The sequence below is a fragment of the Chionomys nivalis genome, chromosome 5 (assembly GCF_950005125.1).
Source record: "Chionomys nivalis chromosome 5, mChiNiv1.1, whole genome shotgun sequence".
Lineage (NCBI taxonomy): Eukaryota > Metazoa > Chordata > Mammalia > Rodentia > Cricetidae > Chionomys > Chionomys nivalis.
Genome location: NC_080090.1, coordinates 29,613,631 through 29,633,595, shown reverse-complemented (window position 1 = coordinate 29,633,595; position 19,965 = coordinate 29,613,631). Strand labels below are relative to the sequence as shown.

The 19,965-nt window shown below is 39.9% G+C and overlaps 1 protein-coding gene across 22 annotated transcripts in view; it reads right to left on the bottom strand.

Moving 5' to 3' along the window:
• Positions 1 to 18,891, bottom strand: part of Slmap (sarcolemma associated protein) — a 132,057-nt gene extending 113,166 nt beyond the window's left edge. For all 22 annotated transcript variants that reach the window (XM_057769208.1, XM_057769207.1, XM_057769219.1 and 19 more), the window contains exons 1-2: positions 18,804 to 18,891; positions 17,341 to 18,585 (exon numbers count right to left, since the gene is read on the bottom strand). In XM_057769208.1, coding sequence (XP_057625191.1) covers positions 17,341 to 17,538 — 198 coding nt within the window. In that variant the 5' untranslated portion in view covers positions 17,539 to 18,585; positions 18,804 to 18,891. The remainder of the gene's footprint in view (positions 1 to 17,340; positions 18,586 to 18,803) is intronic.
• Between the last annotated feature and the right edge of the window lie 1,074 nt (positions 18,892 to 19,965).

Below are 19,965 nucleotides of genomic sequence, written 5' to 3'. Positions count from 1 at the left end.
TTCAAAATGCTGATATACAAAGGTGGATATGGTGGTAAGGTGGATATGGTGGTACCCACCCAAATGCTAAAGGATAAAGCAGGAGGATTATGAGGTAGAAGCCAGCCTGGGCAGGACCCTGTACAACAAAATAAAAACAAAATGTACAAAAAAAAAAAAAAACAAGGATATGAAAAGATGATCAACATTATTACTTACTAGAGAACTGCAAATCAAAATCTGAGCTATCACCTCATACTCCCTGACAGCTACAGTTTAAAAAGACTTTGGTCAGGAGATAAACTAAAAACTCTCATACACTGATAAAGTGTAAAGTGGTACCCACTTTGAAAGATATTGGCCGTTTCTCAAAATGTTATACATAGTGTTGTGAACTATTACTTTAACTAGGTAAAGAATCTCACTTTCTTTCTCCCTTGTTCTCTTCTTCCTTCTCTCCTCCCAATCCTAGATTCCTCCTCCTACTTACTCTCTCTGCCCGCTAGCCCCGCCTACTACAGGTACCCCTCTATTGCCTAGCTCTTGGCTGTTCCAACCGGGCGCCTTACACAGGCAAGGTGAAACAGCAACACATCTTTACATAATTACACAAGCACAGAATAAACAAACGTAAGAGCCAAGAGCTAGGCGTACAGAACTAAGAGTGGTAGTCATTGTGCGCCTTTGTAATACACTAAGCACTATAGTGCACACTCTAGAAAGTTAAAATAAACTAAAAATACAGTTAAGAATACACGAAGACATAAAGTTTAAAATAAAACACTCAGAAATAGTTAAAACTGTATCATATGACTTTTGAGAAAGAACTGTGGATATTAAAAATCAAGAGATAAATATGAAAACTTTATGGTAACTCTAGACCTTAGGGACAAAGATGGACATGTCCAAACTGTGTCACACACACACACAATATTAAGAACCAAGAAGGGACAGTTATCAGTTATGCACAGAAAAAGTTTGAACAATTCAATTAAAAATGAATACAGGGTGGCGGTAGGGCGGTTGGGAATGTAGCACAATGGTGTGCCTTTGACCTTGAGTTGTATCCCAGACCTCTCTCCTCTCTGCCCCCCCCAACACCAAAACCAAGCTAAACCAAATCACTAAATAATCCGTATGAAAGGTTCCCAATTGACTTTTAAATATAACTTAAATATAATTTACATAAAGTATACAGCAGGAAAGTAAAAGGATATAGAAAGTGCATATGTGATATGGAGATATGTGCATGGAGATATGGACAGATTTCATCAAATTCAAAACTGAAATTTAGTCAAAAGTATTGCTTTGCACAGTAAAGGGCAAATGAACTGTGTTAAATTTTCTAGCAATAAATCCATTTGTCCTAAACAAGCTGGGGGTGAAAGATGCATGAAGACACACTGTAAACTAGAATGCCAGGTCCACTGGGCAGACTTTTGTTTATCCAGCGCTATGATTTGTTCATAGGAAGTGCTTGTTGAGAACCACATTAGAAAAATATTATCATACATGCTGTAAGAAATTAAAAATGAAATCTTAATTTAAAAAAAGCAGGAATCTCAAATCTGAAACTAAAGATACAGGGAAGAAAAGAATTTCCCTTAAAATACCAAGAAGGATGAACCTAAGAAGGCCACATAACTTTATTGTGTTACTAAATGTGTCTAGCTATATTAATAAATTTAATTTTTAATATACAACAGCTCAAATCCAGATTCAAAAGATGCTAAGCAAATACTCTCATACTGACATACATTTGTGGCACGCGGCTATTTATACTGTCAGTATATTAAAAAGAAATAAATCCACACAATTCTAAAGAATTAACTTTTTAAATGATATGAAGAATTGTAAAATACCCACTCAGAATTCACAACAGCCAGGCTGGGTTGTAATCAGCAATAGAACACCTGCCTATATACATAGTGCCCTGTGTTCAATGCGTGACACCTCCATTGTAGTCAATTTAAGGAATATACAACATAGAACACAAAAAATATGGTTTAAGAAAAACAGAACAGATAAAACAATTACCAAAGAAATCTAAGGAAGAAATGGGAAACCTAACTACAACAACCCTGACTGATTCAGCTAATTTACTGAACCTTCACAGAGAAGAAAATGGCACTGGTTTTTTTACTTTGAAGCACTAACTCATACGAAAAGTATAAGGAAATCAATAAAAGCAAAATGTAAATCACTAAGAATGCTGGTTTTCAAATATTCAATCAACACAATTCTTACAAATTTTTGCTCTTTAATGCAAAATGCTCTGTTGCTAGAGTAAGAACACTTACTATCTTTTTAAATAAGATGTCTGCAGGCAATGCAGTTAAAATAGGAGCTCAAGTTGCAAAACTACTTTTGAACACAGCAAAAATATAAGACACAAAAACAGACTTTGTATTTCTCATGCCAGAAATACTTTCATAAACATTATTTGAATCTAGTATATAAAACAAAATTTGAAATCATTAAATGATGTCATGGTATTAAATAATTTCAACTTTAAATTTCAGTAAAGAATATAAATTGAGAGAGCTCTACTACACAATGAAATTATAATCTTTTGAGGATGTAATCTGAGCCAATTTAAATGCTATGCCAAAAAAAAGGCTTAAGGAAAGTTTGGAGTTTCCTGGTAATAATAGAGGTTCATGTAACAGGGTTTTTGAAAATTATATTGAAAACACTGAAATAAACTTCAAAAAGCTGTTGTAATTCAGGAAATTATTCAAACCTTAAATTTTCTCAAACTGTTTTTCAAGACTTAGAAATTCAGTTTCGTGTAGCAGCAGAGTTACCCTTTCCAAAGGAAGTGACAGTGCAGATTCTGGGTTTTGACATCCACAGTTGTGCAAAGAGTACTGAAGCTCGACAAAGCGACAGCTGGGCAAGTCAGACTAGAAGCTGGACGTGGAAACGCACACCTGCCAGCCCAACCCCCAGGAGAGCTGAATGAGGATATCAGGAGCTCACGACTAGGCTGAGGTTTTTATTATTGCCAATGTAAACTAACAAGCACCTCAAGCAGTTCCCGAAAGCCTCTTACTGACATACTTTGCACATGGTAGGCCTGAACCGTATCTAGTTTTATCCACACAGATTTTCAGAGTCTCCACAGTTTTTTTTCCCAATGGTAATACAAAGATAAGTTCCAAATTTTCAAAACTCAGGACATTTTTAAAAAATGATGAGAGTATCACCTATAGCTACTGACTTTCTAGTTCATGCTGTACACAAAGCTCAACATTCTAATGTATTTCTGACATCTGTGGCTCACAACCCATAAACACCATATGTATTTACCTCAAGATCCCAACTGACATGTAAGCCTAGGAAGGAATACTTTTTCTTAAGCATATTTCTTCTCATGCGTATGGACAATCAACATAGCAACAATTAATTAATTAATGAAAATAGCAACAATTAAAACCAAGAACAAACAAGTTATCAACAAGTACAATACACAAGGCTTTCAGAACAAAATGCTTAATTATACTCTATACCCCCTCAATCAAGCAAGCATTTTCAGAGTGACAGCATTCGCTAACTCAGTGAGCTTCTAAATCTACTACTGAACAGCTCTAAGCCACTGAGAAGACAGCTCTGATAAAGCATAGATATGAATTAAACCCTCAGACCCATAAGGATTGGTCTCCATGCACTATTTCTAAGTAAGACTTTGGAAAAGTGATATAGGATTGTGAGGGCTCTGAACTAATCAAAAGATTAACCCGTTCAAAGATTTTTTTGGAAGATGATGGAAAGTGTGCCTAACAGAAGTGGGTTACCAGAGGTCTGCTTTTAAGGGATGTATCTTGTCCGCAGCCTCTTCCTCTGATGTATTTCTGTTGCCTAGTCAACATGAGGTGAGCAGAACAGCTTTTCTTACCATGTCTTGCTACCACGATGTTGTTCCTAAAAACAATGGAGCCAACAGACCAAGAAAACACACTCATAAATACCATAAAGCAAGGCACCTGTAATGGCTCAGCTGGTAAAATGCTTTCCTTACATGCACAAAGCCCTGGGTTTGATTTCCAGTACTGGATAAACCAAGTGTATTGGCACATTCCTGTAAACCCAGTCAGTGCTCAGGAGGTGGAGGCAGAGCAGGAGTTCAAAGTTATCTTTGGCTACATAGTAAGCCTAAAGTCAGCCTGGGCTACATGGAACTCTACCTACTATCAACAACAAATAGAGATCAGAACATAAAAGGATAATATATATAACATCATAATATCTCACCTATGTGATTTTTCTATTGTGCAGTCTATTAGTGGTATGGTTTGGATGCTGAATATCTCACACGCCCAGGTATTAAAGATGTGGTTAAATGGATGGCACTATTGAGAAGTAAAGAAACTTCTATATTGTAGGACATATTAGGAGGTACATAGATCCCTGCAGAAATGCACTTAGGGAATGGTATGTGACACCAATCACCTCTTTTTCATTTTTGTTCCCTGGCCATGAAATAAATCGCTGTGTTAAATCGCTATGTTCATCTACACACTTCATACACAAAAAAACAACAGCAACAAAAACAAAGAACTAAACAAATACTAGGAAACTGAACAGTACTTTTGAATGAATAGAAGGTCATTTCAGGAATCAAGGAGGAAATTTTAAAATTCTTAGAATTAAATGAAAGTAATAGCACAATTTACCAGAACCTCTAAAACACAGCTAGAGAAATTCTAATAAGAAAGTTTACATATAAAGGCTCCTATTAAAAATTCAGAGACAGCTCCAAAAATCTAACCACACACATTTATCTAAAGTAATAAATCAAATTATAAAAGTAGAGATGAAAACAGAGATGTTACAAGTGCCAATGAAATTCAAGAATCATTAGATAATATTTTGAAAGCTATATTCCAAGAAATTGGAAAATCTAGAAGAAATGAGCAAATTCCTAAATATATGTAACCTACAAATTAAATAAAACCATAAACTTAAACAGACCCATAACAAATGAGATTGAAGCAATAATTTTAAAAAGTCACACACACACACACCCCAAGAATAAAACAAAACAAATAAAAAGCAGTAAAAGATTCACTGCTGACTTCTACCATGCTTTTAAGAAAGAAAGAACACCAATACTCACCAAACGGTTCCACAAAACAGAAACCACTATTACAAGTCTCATTCTAAGAAGCCAAGATCATACCGATACCAAATAAAGGAGAATGCAACCCAAATGGAAAACTACAGACCAACTGCCCTGATTGACCCAGAAGCAAAACTCTCAATAAAATACTTGCAAACGTAATCCAAGAACACATTAAAAAGGCTGTACATCATAACCAAATTGGTTTAATCCCGTCGATGCAAGTTTTGCATAGTATATGCAAATTAATAAATATATTACAGCATATAAATACACTTGAGGACAGAACTCAAATGATCATTCGGCAAAATTAACATCCCTTCATGACAGAAGTCCTGAACATACTAGAAACAAAAAGAGTATATCTTGTCCATAATGAAGGGGATATAGATAGAGAGATAGATACATAGCCTATATCCAACATTATACTAAATGTAAAAATAAAAACCCACAAAAATAAAAAACACTTCCTCTAAAATTTAAAACTAGTCAAGAGTATTCCAAGTCTCCCTGTAGTCTAAGTTAAGAAAGAGGTATAAAGGACAGACACAGCAAAGGCAGAAGTCAAATTATCCCTATTTATAGTTGGCAAATACTTAAAAGACCCTGAAGACTCCACCAGAAAACTGTTAAGTCTGATACTTCAATATCAAAATACAAAATTAAGACCAAAATCAGCAGCTTTCCTATATACCAGCAATAAATTTGCCAAGAAAGAATTTTTTAGATCCTAATCACAATAGCTTCAAAATAAATATACACATAAGTAAATGCCTAGTAATAAATATTACCAAGAAATTAAAGACTTCTACAATGGGCACTTTAAGACTGAAGAAACTAGAGGGTAGAGATATGGCCCAGTGGTTAAGATCACTGGTTGCTCTTCCAGAGGATCTAGGTTCAATTCCCAATATCAACATGGCATCTCACAATTGTCTGTAACTCTGGCTCCAGGGGACTGACTCTCACACAGACATATGTGTATAAACGCCAATGCACATAAAATTAAAAAGTCGACCAATTAAAACAACAACAAAAAGACTGAAACACTGAAGACACAAGCTAAAGGAGAGGCCCGTCCTCTAACTCGTAATTCAACAGTGCTGTGAAAACAGACGTATCACTGAAAGGTGACTACAGAACACACTCTCCTTTAAAATTCCAAGAGTGATCTACATAAATATAGACAAACAATCCTAAAATCCATACGGAAGACCTCACACAGCTGAAAGAACCCTCAGTATAAAAGTGATCCTGGGAGTATTATAACACCTAAACTTGAATCGTACTACAGAGACGGAGCCAGAAAAGTGGCAAACACAAAGGACAGCATGGTGCTGGCATGGGGACAGACATGCAGGCCAGCGAGGATACAGAAGTAAACTCACACTGCAACAGTTTCCTAAGCTTTCACATAGACGCCAAGACACACATGGGAAAAACTGACAGGCTAGTCCACAAACGGTAATGAAAAAATAGCATGTCCATGCATAGAAAACCGAAACTAAATCCGTATTTTTCACCCTATACAAAAATCAAAAGTAGACCAAAGGCCCAAACATGAGACCTGAAATGTGAAAGCTGCTGGGGAAAGAGAGGAGAGAGAACTATGAGGTGGAGCCCCAGAAGAGCCTGGAAAGTGCTGCGGTAGCCAGGGAAGCAGCCCAACTGCTGACAAACGAGATGGCATGAAGGAAAGAGGGAACAACACAGCAGTCTACAGGACAGACAAGAACTCTTTGCCACACCCAACTTTATAATTCCTCCAGTAAAAACCAGGAGCCAATAATGAACCGAACAGACAATTCTCAAAAGAAGCACAAATGGTCAATAATACTTCTTAGGGTGTTCAATACCTTGGCCATGATAAAAAATGAAAATTAAAACTGATTTTCTGGTTGGTTGACTGGATTCTAATCTTTGAATTTTGCTTGCTTTTTCTGAGGGAAATAATATATACCTGATACTAATTAAAAGACTATTATTACTTTACCACATTCATTAGTTCATAAACTTAAAAGAATTTACTAAATTTAGAAAACTCTACAACAGATAGATACTCAAGGAAAAAAACTCTCAACAATGAAAATCATGTTTATAAATTGAGCATGGTAGAACCTGCCCAGCACTTGGGAGGTAGAGGCAGGAGGATCAAGAATTCAAAGTCATCTTAGCTACATAATGTGTTCTATACCAGCTTAGACTACATGAGACTCTTTCGAAGAAAAAAATAGGAGTATAAGATATTACTGTATAAGCATACCAACTAAACCAAAAGGGAAAAAACAAGCTAAGGACCTACTAAGTGTTTTTAGATGAAGTGTTTTACATGAAGAATTCTCATTCAGTCCTAGGACGTGAGCGCTACGATTAGCCTGCATCTCATTTTCATTTGCTTGTTCACTTTACTTGGGTCAGCAGTCTGGGAACTGAACACTCTCCACCCTAGACTCCTGGACAGGTGAGGAGAACTCAAGCACAGCTACTCCGCAGGGTGCACAGCTGCAAAGCCCGCAGCCACTATCCCCAACAAGTGCACCCTGGGCTAGGTGCTCACCTGCCCCAAAGACAGACAGCAGCTCTCCTTCCCATTCCCAAATCAGTAAAGTCTGCAAGACATTTCCCACAATTTATTACTCTCTTTCAGGCCTTTCCGTCTTAAATGCTTCCTGTTCCCTAAGGCTAGAATCCACTGCTCTTTTCATCCAGCCTGCAAAGCCCTACCCGCTCTTTAAACAGCGACTTAAAAACAGCATTCTCTGTGAAGCTTTCTTCATTCCTCCCACATTTTCTGCCCCCATTTCTGGAGGAAGCAATACATGACTTTCTCAGCTCCCTGGAAACAATGATTCACAGATACTTCTACTGGTGTTTGGCATTCTAATTCTTTTTTATAAAAGTCTCTACTGGGCTCTGCACTACACCTGCAAGCATTAGACACTGAGATACTAGTTGGTCTGGAATAAATAATGGTCCCAAACTAAGTTCAACAGTAATTTAAACTAAACCTTTGCTCTTCTCAAAACAATAGTGTCTTACCTGCTCTGTATTCCTGCAATCACAAAATCCCTGGGTTATCAAAATTTTTATACACTTCCCAGATTCAAATTAGGCTTTTAAACTGCCTTTAACTACCATTTCTCAGTTCTCACATTAAAAGTCTAGCACTGCTGTGCTAAGATTTTGTTTGTGCTCTAACTATAAAGCTGGCCTGAGGATCAGAGTGTGGAGCGAGCCACTAGTCAGCCATAGAGGCCGGGCAGTGGTGGTGCACACCTTTAATCCCAGCACTGGGGGACAGAGGTAGTTCTGTGAGTTCAAGGCCACGCTGGGCTACAGGAAATTGAATCTTTCTCAAAGAGAAACTGAGTTCACACCTTTGATCCCAGCACTGGGGAGGAGGAGACAGGAGTGATGTGGCTGGGTGGGGAGAGTACTATAAGGTGAGGAGAAGCACAGAGCATTCAGCCTGCGTGGGGACAGGATCTTGTCCACTTTGACCTGAGGATTCACTAGAAGAAAAAGGTCTCTGTAGTGGGTGGCTCCTTACTCCTCTGATCTTTCAGCATTTACCCAGATATCTGACTCCAGGTTTTTATTATTAAGACCAATTAAAAATTACACAAAACACAGCAACTTCTCAATAGCAAATATTTTAAAATTAGAAACAGCTTCTCCATCCACTAACTTATTAAAACAAAAGTCCAATAGTGATTAAGACATTCACACTAAAGGAACAGAAAGAAAATTCAAATACACTGCAATTGAAGGCTGGGAATGGTGGCTCAAGCCTGTAATCATAGCACTCGGGAGAGGAAACAAGATTGCAAGTTTGAGACCAATCTAGACATTACAAGACACGGTCTCAAAACATAACGGACACGGCAGCATGCACCTGTAATCCACTACTGTGGAGGCAAAGACAGGAGGTTCCTTGACGCTCACAGGCCATCCAGTGAAACCTAACTGGTGAGCTGCAGGCCAACGAGAGACCCTGTCTGAAGGGGGTGGATGGTATCCTGATAATGACAGCCAAGGTTCTCCAGCCTTCATAAACACATAAACACACACACACACACACACACACGCACACACGCACGAGCGCACACACACTTGTTTAAGAAAGAAATTAAGAAAGAAAAATGTTTGCTAATTTATACATCTAAGTGGATATATGCAATAAAAAATATACACCAAACTAATACTACCTCAAACGTACAAGATGACGGATATGAAGGATGAATTTCCTTTAATCCATATGCTTCTCTATTACTTAAACTTTTTTTTTTTTTTTTTTTTTTGGTTTTTCGAGACAGGGTTTCTCTGGGCTTTGGAGCCTGTTAAACTTTTATGAGCACATATTACTATTATTTAAATAACTAAAAATATGGAAAAACTTGAACATCTATATTGAAAAGTCTTGTCCAACTGGATCAGGTAGAACAAGTGGTTAATAACACATGCAAATAAAACTACAAGCATGAAAGCATTATGAAAATCTAATGCACGAAGTTTCTTCAGGTTTAAACTTAAAATCTACCACAAAGTATATATATTAGGTCAAAGAACACAATCAATACTAATCACTGCAACCTTACATGTTTCCAAGTGCCAATGTGTCCTTTTTAACTTTTATGTACTAAAGTGTGTGTGTCTCCAAGTGAGTGAATTCGCTGTAGACTGTACCAAGGTGCTATGTTCTTTATCTGAACTAGATGCTTAACACTGTCCAACTCCATGTTGACTAGAATTGCCTTAACTTGCTCTCTTCCTGTCTTGAGCCTCTGGAGTGCTGGGATTACAGGCAGTCACTACCCCCTCTCTCTAAAGTATAAAAATGTACATGGTGAAAATGGAGAGGAAGGGGACCAGTGGAGGTAGGGAACAGAGGAGATGGATATGAGCAAAGTACAGTGATATACATGTATGAAAAATGTCATTATGAAATCCATTATTTTGTATGCAAAAAATTTTTGTCAAAAATAACTTTTAATTTTTTTCCCAAGACTGTTTCATTCATTTGCACATGTACCTAAACTCCAATATAAGAAAAAAACATTAGGAGTAGTGGAGATAAGTTTAGAAAAAAGCATTAGCTGACTCAGAGAAATGGTTACTGAATTCCTTCAGTTGTTGAAAATCTGTAATGGACAAGCTTTTGGTTATAAGCCACAAAACAAAAGCTTAAATTACCTTTTAAGATAGCAAAAAACATACTAGGAGTGGTGGTGCACACACTCCTTTAGTCCCAGCTCTGGAGGCAGAGGCAGAGGCAGAGGCAGAGGCAGGCAGATCTACTGAGTTTGAGATCAGCCTGGTCTACAAAGTGAGTTCCAAGGCAGCCAGAGCTTCATAGTGAGACCCTGTCTTGAAAAAAATAAATTAATTTAAAAAAAAGATGTAAAAGACAGTAAGACTATTTTATTTCAACTGTTAACTATTATGTCCATAGAAGATAGTTCAAAGAAAATGTTTAGCATTTTGGCTTTTATTCCATGGGTTAAAAAAAAAATCTAGATTCTACTTCAAACTCCCTTTATTACTACTACTTGTGCTAAAATAGTTAGCTCTAAACATTAAAACTCTAGGTTTAAAAGAAGCAGACTGTAGCAGTTTTCCTTGCTCCTAAACATGTACACAGAAAAACTGAATATTTAAAACATACTTCCCCAAGATAGTATTATGTTGTCTAAGAATGGATATAAATAAGCTTATTAGTTCAAAACTAATATCACCAATCACAAGTTTATATAAAAGTCCAAAATACTTAGCAAAATATCTTGCATATTACAAGTTCTCAATAAGTAATGATTTGTACAGAGTACATGCTGGTAATTAAGTCCATAACTTCAAATTGAACACTAGCTTGAATGGCCTTCTGCCCTTCAACCCTCCAAGGGTTTGTGAACTACAGACCTGCATTGTTCACATTTCACTCACTCCAACATCTATGTAGTGCCTACCCCTTGTTCTCAAGGGCTCACATCTGGCAGGACAATAGAGCATTTGCATTACACTTATTTTGTTGTCTGTGTCCCATAATGAAGTTATAGTCAAAGTTCTATGGGAGTAGAGAGAAAGCAGCCATCCATTCTTCAGAGAGAATCAGGGAAAGTTTCTCCCTGGAACTAAGCCTCAGGCATAAAAGGGAAAGGTCATTTTGGAAGATAAAAAGGCAGAAAAGGCACTTGTTTTAAAAAGGAGCAGTGAGAAATGTCATATTTACTGGTAAGCCAAGTTTGAGATGACCGAAAAAAAAACAAAATAAAAGATGGGGGGGATGAAAAACAAATTTTAATACTAAAAATTAACAGAGCAAGGATCGAGATTTTTTTTTTGAGCAAGAGTATGGAGTATTTGTTTTCCCCTAACACCAGAGAAACACATGAATCCCAGAGAGTAAAGTTTTTAGAATAAATGCTACCCTTCCCTCTCCCTATCCACACTTTTTTCCTTTGGAAATGCTGAGAATGGAACACAGGGTCTCATGAGTGTTCGGTATGCATTCTACTACAGGGCTGTACACCAACCTGCCGCATTTGTCTTGATTCAAGTATAAAGTAATTGCCATTAACAGCCAATCTCTTTGCCGGACATTGATGGCACATTCCTTTAATCCCAGCACTCAGGAAGCATAGGCACACAGATCACAGTATGAGCTTCCAGGACAGTCGGGGCTATACAGAGAAACCCTGTCTCAAAAACCCAAAATACAGAAACAAAAACCAAAGGACAAAACAGAACCAACCTCATGTCAAATTGGGCAGCGCACAGCACTCTAAGCACCAGGGAGACTAAGGCTAGACTGGGTGAGATAAGTTCTGGCTAGCCTGAGCTACATAACTAGACCTTGTCTCCAAAGCCTCCAATCCCCTAAAAAGAACCAATCTCACAATCTCTCTACTTAAATGATGAACATTCTACTCCCTGCTTACCAGAGAACGAGTCTTCAGCTAACGTAAATACCATTTAAGAACATGGAATAGAAACCTAAGAAGGTAAAGAACAGATATGAGGCCAAGCACGGTAGAGCACACCTTTATTCCCAGCATTCACTAGGCAGAGGTAGGTGGATCTCTTTCAAGACCAGCCTGGTCTATATAATGAGTTCCATGACAGCCAGAACTAAAGCTCACTATGTTTAGTGAGACCCTGTCTCAAAAAAAGAAAATACTGAATTTCAGGAGTATCTGCCAATAACTAGATGGGAGAGGATGATCAAGTATATAAACTATTCAAGTTACTGTGTATCATGTGTGTGCACTGACTACAGAAACCAGAAGAGGGTGCTGGATCTCCTGGGTCTGGAATTAAAGCTAGCTGTGTAAACCACCGTGTGTTTACACCTTGCTCTAAAAGAGCAACCAGTGCTCTTAATCACTGAGCCATCATCTCGCCAGGCCTTACGATGTGTTTTAAAACTAGATAAATTAGCTTAAATATTTCACTGACTTTTCACTATCAAAAAAAGCATCATGAAAGGAAATACAAATTCATGTACCTTAAATATAACTTGTCAGATAAACAACTTTGTCACATGAACTAGCACTTGTCAGAAAACTTCCTACTTCTATTAATGAAAAATATCACAGAATTCCATTAAAACAAACATCTAAACAAAATTAAAAAAGCAATGAATACATAACCTGACACTCTCTCAAGGGTTCAATCCAGGATCTTGGCAGTCATGTTTAGATATGTCAAGGAAAGAAGCAACTGGCTGTCTTTCTTTGCAGTGACTTCCTTGTGCTGTCCCTGGAACACATAATCTCATTCATGCTTCTATGCCTTTTCTTAAGCAATTCCTCCCACCTCGTTTTCTTGATTCACTCTTATCTACACATTGCCTTTTTTTTAAGTCCTTCAGTCTAGTTGAATTTGCATTTCATCTGTGAACTGTTATCTATGAAACTGTCCCTAAATCTTCAGTTGTTAACAAAAAAAAATTCTATTAGACAAGTTAACCTAATACACCACTCTGTCTGTTTGCTCATGGCCGTTTAATCGTTTTCATTTCTACTACCAACCTGGAACTTGTACTTAACAAAATCACATCATGTTTAAAATGTCACAATCTTGGGATGGCAGTTTATGGGGTGGCTTCTGTAGACAGCAAGACAAGAATCAAAATACCTGTGCTCAAATCATGGCTCTACCATTTATTTGCAATATGAACTCAGGGGTGTTAACCTAACCTATTCTCCCAATGCCTCATTTTCAACATATTCATGAAAAAAAAAAAATAAACACCTAGCACAAAGTTGAAGATGAAGTTAATTTAACGTGTAGAGCGGAGGTTGGTTCTCAACCTTTCTAATGCTATGACTCTAATACAGTTCCTCATGATATGATGATCCCAACCATAAAATTATTTCATTGCTACTTCATGACTATAATTTTGCTACTATTATGAATTGTAATGTAAACATCTGATATACAGGATATCTGACATGTGATCCCCAAGAGGTCACGACCCATAGGTTGAGAATCACTGATGCAAAGCATTTAGAAGAACGAGACATGATACATAAGTTAAGCTATAATTTCTTTGCTCCAGGTCCTTTCTGTACACAACATTGTATCACTTTTCTTAAATAGTGATTTTGACTATTAGGTGATCTCTATCTAAAACGCTGACAAGCCCAGAACTAACAAATAAGGCCATCTAAATATCTCCACTCATAATCCCTTCTGTATAACTACCATGTGAATACATTTACTTGCTCAGTGACATTTTTGAGTCAACTGAAGAACTATCTATTATCTTATAAAATTTGAAGAGTTTATAGAATCCACAAAGGAATAAAAGATACAAAAAATGCAGGCAAGACAGCTGTTAACATCCCTAAGATGAATTGTTAAGCCCAGTAAACACCATACTTCGGCAAAACTGTAACTCACTCTTCATGAATTTAACATTAAAAAGCATTACTTATGTATCCTTAGTAATACCCACACTCAAGCCCATCCACGGCTGTATCTTTCTTTTGCTTGATAAACTCCAAGTTTACTTCAAAAGCAAACCTTGAGATTCCCATTTGCCTGCACTTGGCCAGTTTCTCTAAACTGCACATCGATGAGCTGAATGACCAAAGCTTTCAAATAAGCAGGCACGGTAGCTCACACTTGTAAGCCTAACACTAAGGAAGCTGAAAGAAGAGCACTGCCTTGAGCAGTCTTGCATAGAGTGAAAACGATCATGTCTCAACATTACAGAGCACATACTTCAAGCATTTATTACTTTCTCCAGCTTTAACTAGGCCTCCCATAATGGCAACTGCAGAACAGGTCGCCAACAAAGTCAACCAAAGGGCATATTTCTCCAGTTTCCTACCTCCACGGCAAAAGGCCTATTGGGACAAAGTTACCAACTTCACCACCTTCTGCTTTTAAAATTATTTCTATATCTGCAATTGTATTAGACAATTTCTAGACTTGGGATGCAGCTCAATTGGTAGAGTATTTCTTAGTTTGTACAAGGTCCTAGGTTCAATCCTTAACATCTATAAACTGGATGTAGCGGCAAAAGCCTGAATTACCAGCACTTTGGGTATGTATTGAGTTTGGAGTGAGTTCAGCATACAAAAGACCCTGCCTAAAAATGAAAAGAAACTTCTTGTTACCTTGCTAGACTCCACAGCACAGCAGTAGTTCACAAAGCACTGTTTGGGGTCACTCTTGCCTTCAAACATCCTCCCTACTAAATACTGAGGCTTTAATCAAAGCAAAGCATGGTGTACTAAGTGATTTGCCTATTGACCTCAATCCCTAAAACAGTAAAGGAGCAGTGGGCATGGCTCAGTGGTACAACAGGTGTTTCATGCACACAAGGGCAAACATTTCTTTCCTATGACAAAAATAAAACTTTAAGTAGGCGATACTATCCACAGATAAGAAAAACTAAGGCTTGGAGGTGCTTAAAAACAAACTTTCCTGAAATGATATCTAGGACTGGATTCTTCTATTTTTACATACCATAATTTTCAAGGAACATATATTAGGCGTGGGGGGGGGGGGTTTGCCAAAAGTCTATATAGGAGATTTCTTAAAACCACAGAAGTCCTACACAATAAATAGTGGTCAAACTGGTTTGGCTTTCTATCTCCCAGTTTCCGGCAAAGAATACATGCTCAATAAAAACCTGTCTGTCTAAGGCAATACTTTAAAATTAATTACTAAAATAATTTTTTCACAAGGAAAGACCGAACAGCTTGTTTAAACTAAATTAGGTGGTTATAAAGATCAATAATCATACAAAATATACCCTCAAGTCCTAGGTGTCATTTTAGCCAATAACACAAAAGGGGGAAAAATGAAAATGGGAAAAATAAAGCAAGGCTACCCTTCAGAGAATTCTCTCCACCTTGACTTTCTGAGACAGGGTTTCACTATATACCCCAGCTAGCGACCCTAAACTCACTAAGCTGCCCAGGAGGATGACATGCATGTGCCACTGGGCCAGGCACTGTTTGTCAAACAAGAGCTGCAGTTGCAAAGCATGCACTGTGCGCAGATCTGCTGCAGGTTAGGCCAGACCTGTTTCCCAAGGACATAAACAGGAAAAATGTAAGTCAGTTATACTAAGACACTAGTTGTCAACTAATGTTGGAATTCAAAAAGAACTCTATATTCATTTACAAGAATCACAGGCCATCTATGAAAGAATGCACCCAAATCTTAGCTTTCAGGGGATTATAAAAAAAAAAAATACTTGGTTTTATGGGTTAAAGAGCATCTCATGTAACTCAGAAAAAGTTAGTAACTTCTCATTTCTCATCCCCCACACAGAAAAGTTTGTAAGCATTATGCAAGTACACAGCACTTGGGGATCTTTCCCTTCTTCAAAAAAAAAAGTTTATTTTATAATTCCTTAATTCAGTAGCTACACAAGTATTACTTTCTTCTCTGGAGGCTCAAGTTTCTTTCATTTCAAAACACCACTCTTGAAGATAAATTCTCCTCTTTAAAAAAAAAAGACTTAATCATGTCACTCAGAAAGAGGGGGCAAAAAGTCAAAAGACAAAACTGGAGACAGCTCTGTCAGTCTTATGTAACTCACTTTAAGTTGAAATTAATTCAGTAGTTCAACCAAAACCTAGGGTTTAGGCCCAAAAATGAACTCTTTAAAATATTCTCCATACATACATTTTTTTTTAAAAAACTAAAAGGATCTTTTTTTTAAAATACATGCAACTAGCAAGGTATAGTGCCAAGACAAACAAGCTAAACTGGATTAAAAATTAAAAGCAAGGCCAGGCATAGTGAGTGACTTTTAATCCCAGCCCTTGGGAGGCAGAGTCAGGCAAATCTTCTAAGCTTGAGGCAAGCCTGGTCTATAGAATAAGTTCCAGGCCAGCTGGTCCCTGTCAAAACAAAACAAAACAAAAAAAAAGGAAGAAAAGAACAAAGGAAGAGATGGAGGAGGAAAGAAGCCCAGGAATTCTTATTATAAGTAATATATAATTGATAATATTAGATATAATTTAAGAAAAGTAAGCTAGTTTATTAATACTAATTTTTGCATATCATTGTGTAACTACACATTATCTACCAAAGAAATTAAAAAGTAACTGTCAAAAGCAATAGTTTCTGTTCATCCAACTTGTAAACACAACTCTGAAAATGTAGCAATTAATCCAACCTAGTTAAATTGCCTTTAATTTTTACAAATTATTTCATCAGGTGCAAATAAGTATCAAACCTTACAAAAACATATCAAACCTTACAAAAACATTAACTTTACACAGCAATTATCCTACCAGGCGGGCCCTGAATGGGATTCAACTACCAGCTATGTATTAACTATATTTCACCACGGAGACACTTGAGCCCCGTGTAATCGTGGCCGCGGATTCCGGCATTGCTTTGGGAACTGCTGTTTGCTTAATCAAGCACTGAACTGCAGGTTCACCTTTCTAAAAGGACCGAAAGCGAGAGGTCAAGTTTCACTATCTGCTTTTCCTAAACGAATTAGGGTTTGGGATTTCAGTGGGAATGACCAAGTTATCAAGAAGCCATCGCCCTACAGAGACATTTAATAACAATACCTTCTCTGTCTTTCATTCAACCACTTCGATTTAAATTTCCACTATAATTCAGACACACAAAAAGCTGATTCCAAAGCTGAGGCCTCAAGGAAAAGTGTCCTCTGGGAACAAACCCTGAGATCCTGCGTACCTTACACCTCTCAAAGGGGGCAAGGGGAAAGAAAAGCCTGTAAAACACCGTAGTGACATTACCTTGCTCGTCTTGTGATCAAACCAGACGAGAGCATGGTTCCTTGACAGCACTTTGCAATCAAAGGTGGCATTATTTTGCGCTGGTCGACAGCGTGCCACCGAGCGGCCAATCTTGATGGGCTCGTCCAGGTAGACATGACGCTCCTGAAACGGGTGCGAGTTCGGGCGGCAAGTGAAGATGGCCAAGGCTGACGGCATCGAGGACAGGCTGGGGGGTGTCTCTACCAGGGACAATGAGGAGCTCCTCCAGGTTCGGAACGCTCTTCACAAGCCTATACCCCTATCCCCCCAAAATTTTTAAATTAAAACAAACTGTGCATTGTCTAAGCATAACCAGTGAACATCAACAACTCTTCAAATGGGCAGGAAGACAAGCCAGCGCAAGCCCCATCATCTCCTTTAAAACACCGAGGCTTCTTGACCAAAAAAAGTCCCCTGCCAGCAGCTTTCAGTTCATCTTCCCTAGGAAGAAAAGGCTCAAACATTGGGCAGCTTCGGCCAAGAAAACTCCTGGAAGACAGTTTGGGGACGGAAGGTATCCAGGCAGACGAGTCACACACCAATTCTTGGGTGTTCTTTGAGATCCCGGCCGCTTCTCCCCTACTGTAGCGGAAACGGTGCAGCACTGCAGCATGAAGAGGGTCTGGCTGGGTGCAGCCAGGAAGGTCCTTCGGGGCCCCAGGGAGAGGAGCCGAGGATCTCCGGGGGCCTCGGGGATGAGAAGAGGCGCGGGGGTCGACGAGGAGGGCTAGAGGACCAGCGGACCGGAGCGCATGACCCCTGCTGCGCCGAGGCCGCCCGGGAGTGGCAGGGGTTCCCGGGCCAGCGTGTGCCGAGCCCGCGATCCCAGGCTGGAGGCGGCCCGGGCGGCTGCTGAGTCGCGAGTCCCGGGCACCTGGCGGGTGTCCCCGCGACCAGGGCGGGGACCTGGCTCTGCAGGCCGGTGCGGACAGAGCGAGGCGCTACCCCAGGGAGGGCTTGGGCACCGGGGCCGGCGCGAAGTTGGTTCCGGAGCTCAGGGCTCTGCCGCTCAGCACATGGGCCACCTCCCGTCAGGATCGTCCACGCGAGGGTCGCATCTCAGGGACTGGCAGCTCCCGGAGGACGGCGGGGTGGGGGAGGGAGGCTGGCCCGGAGGTGCAGGGAGAGGCCTGGAGGCCGGGGCTGGGTCCGCCGGAGCCTCCTCCACTCGCGGCCAGCGCGGCCAGCTCAGGCGGTGGCGGACGAAGCAGGAAACTTTCCGACCTAGTGGGGGAAACACCAAAACAAACGGCAGTCAGGACCCGGTGCCCGCTCGCCGCAGCCCGCAACCCCTTCGCCAGCCCCTCCAGCCCCGGCCGCCGGCTACGACCTCGGGCGACCTCGTCTCAGCCAGGCTGGGCGATCGGAAGCCAGGACCGCACGCCGCTCCTGCCTCCGTGGCCGACACCACTACCTCCACCTCCGCCGCCGCCTCAGCTTACCTTGCCAGCGCAGGCCGCCATAGTGACTCTGACTGAAACCTACCGGGTGCACCGCCACGGGAACGCGCACCCTTTACAAGGGCCCTCCTCCGCCGTCTCCCGTGCCGTAGTCCGGACGGGTCATGTGAGTGACGCTGCGGGAGCCATGTTTGTCACTGGCGGAGAAGTGGGCAAGTTCGTTCTTAACGTGCCTCCGGCGCCATCTTTGTTAAGGGATGGATGCTTCAACCCTCCAGACAGCCTGAGCGACCATTTTGGTAAAGGGCAAGAGAAACTTTGAGAGGTTGAACACACAGCAGTAACTTCCTGGTCCGCTTATGAGTAAGAAAGTCCCAACTTTTATTAAATGTATTCATTGTAGTTCTCACTGGAAATACTAACCCCTGAGGAGGGTAGATCCAAGCAAAGTAAAGACTTATTAGCAGCCATCGTTGCTGTTGGCAACTGAGTCACTCACTATTGCCTTACCGGTGAGCAAACAAATTCCACAAGTCTCTAGATTTGATAACACCAGGACTTTCCTCGCTTGTACTAAATTCTCGGTGCTTTTCATTTCGAATTCCTGTCCTTTTCACTGATGAGACCGTGTTTCTCAGGACTCCCCCGTGGGTTCTAACCTGCCAGTAGTGAGACCAGAAAGTTTTAGGGCTTTTGTTTTGTTTTGTTGGGGCGGGGACCGTTAGAGACACGGAGTTTCTCTGTAGCCCTGGCGTCCCGAAATTCTCTGCGTAGACGAGACTGGCCTCGAACTCAGAGATCCACCACCTCAGCCTCCTGAGTGTTGGAATTAAAGGTTTGTGCCACCATGCCGGGCTTGAGTTTTATTTCCAAGGAGGGGTCGAAAGTTTCTAATAGAAGAGTATGGAGTGTTGCCCAACTAACAATCCTGAAGTATGTGTTAAACCTCCTGAGAATCGCGAGGAGAAAGATCAGTATGTAAGGAGTCATTGTTCTAAAGAAGAAGAAGAAAAAAAAAACAAACAAAGAAAAAAAAAAAGAAAAGAAAAACGTAGCCAGAGCTGAATGAAAATCTCAAGGAAAGACTGTAGAGAATCTTAATCTTTTAGAATCAGTGTTGACTTCGTTCTTGACATTCCTGTGGACCACAGTCTTGCCTGTGAAACCTTGGACGTGTCTTTAAACTTCGTTAGACCATCTTTTG